General features: G+C 43.9%; 1 protein-coding gene across 1 annotated transcript in view; it reads left to right on the plus strand.

Moving 5' to 3' along the window:
• LOC308239298 (BTB/POZ domain-containing protein KCTD12-like) overlaps positions 1-5,436 on the plus strand; it is a 6,937-nt gene extending 1,501 nt beyond the window's left edge. The window contains exon 2 of the mRNA XM_080652103.1: positions 4,042-5,436. Within this exon, the coding sequence (XP_080508229.1) occupies positions 4,048-4,926 (879 nt within the window). The 5' untranslated portion in view covers positions 4,042-4,047 and the 3' untranslated portion in view covers positions 4,927-5,436. The remainder of the gene's footprint in view (positions 1-4,041) is intronic.
• Positions 5,437-6,283: the final 847 nt, after the last annotated feature.

The raw sequence follows: 6,283 nt of genomic DNA on the forward strand, positions 1-6,283 counted from the left end.
TCTTTCTCTCTCTCTCCCTTCCTCTCTGAAAACAATAAAAGCATATATTTTTAAAAGAGATCCAAAAAGACTGGCATATAGTAAGTGCTTCATAAATGTTAGCTATTGTTACTATGTTACTAATACTACTGTTATTATATTATGTAAAAGAGTAGGAAACCAAAGAGTAAAAAATGAAATGAAATTTTCAAGTATAATAAAGACATATGAGGAGGAGCTTAATCTTAATTGAGACTTGAATTGGTCCTTGATGCCAAGGACCAGAAGGGGAAAGGTATGGGCAAAGGCAACAAAAAGTGAACATATCATAGACAGGCAATAATACCCACACCATTTTTGTAGATGTAAAGAGGCCTTGACAGATACACTCAATTAAGAACATGGACACTGGAGTCCTACTGCTTGAGTTTGTATGCCACCTGAGACACTTATTAGTTTAATGTTGGGAAAGTTATTTACCAGTTTCTTCATTGGCAAAATAAGGATAATATTTGCACCCACTTTATTGGCTAAGAACAATGCCTGGCACGCAGTAAGTCCTATGCAGTGCTAGGTATTCTTATCATTAATCAGAGAAAATAACTCATTTATAGATAGCTTTGAGTTCCAGGATAAGGGTTTTGGATTTGATCTTTAGGCAAAGTGGAGTCACTGACAATTTTAAACAGGGAGGAAGGTGATATAATAACAACTGATCTGGTAATAGAATGTAGGATATTTTTTGGAAGTTGAGGCAGGGTGTAGGGCAGATGTGGATGGATCAGAGCTAGAGATGGACAGATGAATTCAGAGGTTCAGAGCAATTAGTGCAGAGTGAAGAACAGAAATGGCAGTGGTAGTACTAGTATGTATATGCAAGAGACATCATAAAGGAATAATTTCTAAGTTAGTGAGGAATATACATGAGGTCATTAAGGTGACTCTAAAGTTTCTAAATCTCCAGGTTGAAGACTGGGAAAAGTGTGATATTATTGCCAGGGAAAAATCATAAAAATATGGCCTGTTTTGGCTGGAAAAATGAAACAAAGATTATTAAAATAACTTAGATTTTACAAAACACTTTCACATACTATTACCTGAGTGTGGTTTGGAAAAAGATGAATTTAAGGTACTGCTGATGCACTCCACAAGCAGTTGCCAATAGTGAACTGGAGCTTATGAGAGAGGCTAGGATTTTGTAATCATATATGTAAATGTAATAGTTGGAAAAGCTTAAAAGGATGATTTCTCTGAGGGAGAGATTAGATAGGAAAAAAACCCACAGTTTTAAGGCTTGCACAGTCACAGTTTAGGATGGTTTGAGAAGCAAGAGAAGCCAGTGGTAAAGATGCAATTGGAATCGACTGGGAGGTAATACGATGCTCAGCAAAGTGTAATATGGACAACTAGAGACCCAATGCATGAAATTTGTGCACTTGGAATGGGGGGTCCCTTAGCCCAGCCTGGGCCCTCTCACAGTCTGGGAACCCTTGGGGAATGTCCAACTGATGGCGCGGAGTGATTGGGGCCGGCGCCAGCAGCGGGTGTGAGCAGCAACTGCTGCCCTAATCACCCCTCAGGAGCAGGAGGAGATGAAGAAGCCCTCAGAGGTGATTGAGGCCGGCAGCCGCCACTCATACCCACTGATGGCACCAAGCAATTGAGACCAGCGCTGGGCACTGGCAGTGGGTGCGAGTGGTGGCTCCAGCGCTGGCAGCGGATATAAACGGGGCTGTCGCTGGCAGCGGGTGTGAGAGGCGGCTGCCGGCCCCAATCGCCCCTCAGGAGCAGGGGGAGGTGGAGAAGCCCTGAGGGGCAATCGGGGCCAGCAGCTGCTGCTTGTACCCACTGACAGTGCTGAGCGATCGGGGCTGGCACTGGGTACTGGCAGTGGGTGTGAGCGGTGGCTCCAGTGCTGGCAGCAGGTGTGAGCAGGGCTGGTGCCAGTAGCAGGTGTGAGCGTTGGGCAGGACGGGCGCAGCGTGCGGGAGCAAAGAATTTTCAGTAACCATAAGAGGCTTGCCCTTATAACAGCAACCGGCACCCCACCTTGGTCTGGCGCCCCCCCGCTCACCTGCTCCACCATCCAACTGCGGCTGACACCCACCATGTTCTGTGCTCTGCCACCTGCTGCTGGCGCCAGCCATGTTCTGCACCTGCCCCCTGGTGGTCAGCGCACATCATAGCAACCAGTTGTTCGGTTGTTCAGTTATTCTGCTGTTTGGTCTATTTGCATATTAGGCTTTTATTATATAGGATTGTCCTATATAATAAAAGCCTAATATGCAAATTGTCCCCTTGGGCAGTGGTTTGACCAAGAGTTTGACTGGGAGACTGGGAGTTCGGCTACTCGCTATGACGTGTACTAACCACCAGAGGGTGGTGCAGAAATGGCGGGTGTTGGCGATGCGCTGCGACCTCTCACTGGCTACCTGGGGGCGAGGGTGATGGGAATGGAGGTGTGGTGAGAATGCAGGGTGTCCGCTGAGCTCACTTTCACCTCCCCTGCTACCCTCCCCCAGGACACCAGGGCTCGAGTGCCAAGGAAGCCCCCTGCGCTCAGGTTCTGGAAGCCTGTGAGGAGCCCACCCCACACCCGCATATCCTCTTCTGGGTGAGCCGGACTGCAGCTGCTGGGACACAGGGGCCAGTTGGGCTCCCTGTGGGTTTGTGCAAGAGCCAGTCTGTGAGGTTGGCCGGGAGAGAGTGCACTGCCCGCCCGGCTTCCGTGTGGCACCACTGGGTGGCTCAGAGGCCCATACTGTGCCTCAGTCCGCAGTACCTGGCCGTGCTTACGGCATCTCTGTGTGGGGATTTGGGTGCTGTGACTCAAGCAGAGGGGGGCATGTAGGGGCCCGGGGGCCCAGGTGCTGCCCAGGGCCCAGAGATCAGCTGGGGCCTGTCCTTCCACACCAGACGCTCACGCTTCGGTCATCGGCCAGGCCTAGGGACTGCACCCATGCACGAATTTCATGCTCTGGGCCTCTAGTATAGAAATAAAGGAGAATGGGGAGCAAAGAAAGGTGATGAGCACACCATGTTTTTTGTTGGAAACAGTGGTTCTAGTAAAATGGTAGGGGCAGAAGTTGTGATATAAAAGGTGAGGAATGAGTGGACATTTGAGAAGGTACTAAGTTATGGTCTTACAATAGTTGCCTATATTCTTTATTTTATAATTAATTTTCTCATACTGCAACAAGGTATCACTATATACCCAGTAGAGTGGCAAAATTTAGAAATCTGGATAATGCCAAGTCATGGTGGGAATGTGAGGATTAAGTAGGAATGCAGACAAGGGACATTTTAGAGAGCAATATGTCGCTGAGTAGTCAAATTAAGTATATGCATACAGTGTGACTCGGAAATACTACTGCTGGCTATATGGTCTAAATGTGTTCTCTCACAGGTTCATAGGAAACATGCACAGGAGTATAAATTGGAGCAGGGAGTTAGAGGCAATCTGGATGTCTGTCACTGAGAGAGTAGATAGTAAAACATAGTGGTGCATACCATGGAGTATCATGTCACAGTTAGAAGCAGGAGATTAGGTATACATATAGCAACATCAAGGAATTTGAGCAATATAGTGCTGAGAGTGAAAAGTGTATAAATATGTATAAATGAAGACTGAAATGTATGATGCAATAACATCAAGAATATATATGCACAGAAAGATATACACTAAACCTCAGAATGGCAGCCTATGGTGAGACCAGGGACAGGAATGGGAATGGACTGAGAGTAAAATAGAATAACCAAAACAAATAAACACCACAAGAAAGTCCCTGCATGGACTGTGATAACATGCCATGAATTGAGGATTGTGATCATTTGATACACTCAACATTCAGAAGGACATTAAAAATATAATTGCAAGGCTAAATTATGTGCGATTTTTCTATTCTGTCATTCTGAAGTTAAAAATAGTTAATTTGCAAAAGATTATGGTTTGCTTGATTTTCTTGGTATATAGTGTGTATGAATGCAGAAAATTAATGTTTATAAACAGAATCCCCATACTGTAAACTTTTACTTAGAACCAATATCTTTTGCTTTCTGCAGATCAATATGGCCATGACAGAGAAATCAAGTTGTACCAAATCAAGCAAGGATTGCAGTCATTTTCCCGAGATTGTTGAACTCAATGTGGGTGGTCAGGTGTACATCACTCGCTATCCTACTTTGGTCAGTGTTCCTGGCTCCCTGCTCTGGGAAATGTTCAGTGAAAAGAATCCTTGCTCCCTAATCCAGGACAACAAAGGGAGGTTTTTTGTAGACCGGGATGGTTTCCTCTTTCGCTATGTGCTAGACTACATGAGAGACCGGAAACTAGTGCTTCCTGACCACTTTCCAGAGTGTGGTCGGCTCCAGAGAGAAGCAGAATACTTCAAGCTACCAGAGTTAGTGAAGATGTTGGCTCCTAAAATCAACATGATCAACTCAATTGGCAATGATTTATGCCAAAGTGATCTAGAAGAGCTTTCCACCAACATTGACATCGCATGTAACCTCTCTTCAAATAATAACATCCAAGTTAGTGGCCCTGATAACCCCCCAGCTCTGACCGCAAATACTGGTTCTGACCTCAAGAAGGCAGGTTTCATCACTATTGGCTATCGAGGCTCCTATACTCTGGGTCGGGATAGCCAAACAGATGCCAAATTCCGCCGCGTGGCCCGAATCATGGTGTGTGGTAAGATCTCATTGGCCAAAGAGGTATTTGGAGATACTCTAAATGAGAGCAGAGACCCTGACCGTCCTCCTGAGCGGTACACTTCTCGATATTACCTCAAATTTAACTTTCTGGAACAAGCCTTTGACAAACTATCTGATGCTGGCTTTCACATGGTAGCATGCAATTCCACTGGCACTTGCACTATCACCCATGATCACACAGATGACAAGATCTGGACCTCTTACACTGAATATGTTTTCTGCCGGGAGTGACACTTAAAAGAAATCACCCAGAAAATACAAACCAAACAGCCAACTCTCTCTCTCTCTCTCCCTTCGCTATTCCTGTGCCAACTATCTCTTTTAGAAATAAACAGATTAATTTTGGATCTATAAGTCTTGGACAATGCCATTCTCTTCACCATAATCATTTGAACTTATTTTGGTAACTTCCTTCTTACACATTCCATCCTATCTGGCTTCCAACCAGCCTTGGATTGTGGAGTTGGATGTCATTTCATGGAAAGTATTCAATGCATAGGCATATGTGCATGTGCATCACTATAAATAGTAGATATGTATTTCTTGAGTGAGTGTAGTTAGATAAACCCACAAGATTTAGTTAGTTAGCTGAGAAATGCTAAGCCATGGTTTCCAAACTAGTTCTCAGCACCACATCTTGGAATTGCTTATATATCTTGCTGTTTGTACTCTCCTAAAGAAAGCTCCATGTATACTTATTCTGAAATCGAGACTCCTTCAGTAAATGTGAATATGCTTTGTAAACTGTTATTGCTATTCTTTTTGTCCAGATGGAATGGAAGAAACTGGCAGGCATCTTCCAGGAGGTTCATAGAAAGGCCATTCAATTCTATGATTATTAATTATTCTTATTAGAAGATGGATGCAAAGACAGCAGCCAACATAAGTAATTAATGACAAGAACAAGAGGCTTAGCACTTGAATTGCCTTTACTTGGAAAGGAGAGTGAGGGTGAGCATCATGACTATTACACAGGCATAAGTAGGTATGCCCCTTTATTTTTTAATTATTTATTTATTTTTATTTTTTATTGTCTAAAGTTTTACATATGTCTCCTTTTTCCCCAATTGACCCCCGCCCCCAGCCATTCCCACCCTGGGCAAGCCCCCACCGCCCCAGTGTCTGTGTCCATTGGTTATGCTATTATGCACGTATGCAAGTCCTTTGATTGCTCTCTAACCTCCCCTCCCCTACCATTTGTCTCTAGATCAATCTATTCTTGTTCATCAAATTATGTTGATCATTATATCCCACATATGAGTGAGATCATGTGATATTTATCTTTCTCCTACTGGCTTATTTCAATGATGCTCTCCAATTCCATCCATGCTGTTGCAAATGGTAAAAGACTGCATCAAAATATCATTTTATTTATTAGAATTGAAACACAAAAGCATGTAGCTAAGAGAAGGTTAAGCAAAGAATTGCTTTCTACAAATATATATATGTAGTAGTTTGTTTTTCACTAAGTCAAATATTTGGATGTATGTCAACTGTTAACTTTTGGTGGAGTGTGTGTGTGTGTGTGTGTGTGTGTGTGTGTGTGTGTGTGTGTGTGTGTCTGGGGTGGGAGTGGGAGAAGAAATAG

The sequence above is a fragment of the Plecotus auritus genome, assembly GCF_963455305.1.
Source record: "Plecotus auritus genome assembly, chromosome: X".
Classification (NCBI taxonomy): domain Eukaryota; kingdom Metazoa; phylum Chordata; class Mammalia; order Chiroptera; family Vespertilionidae; genus Plecotus; species Plecotus auritus.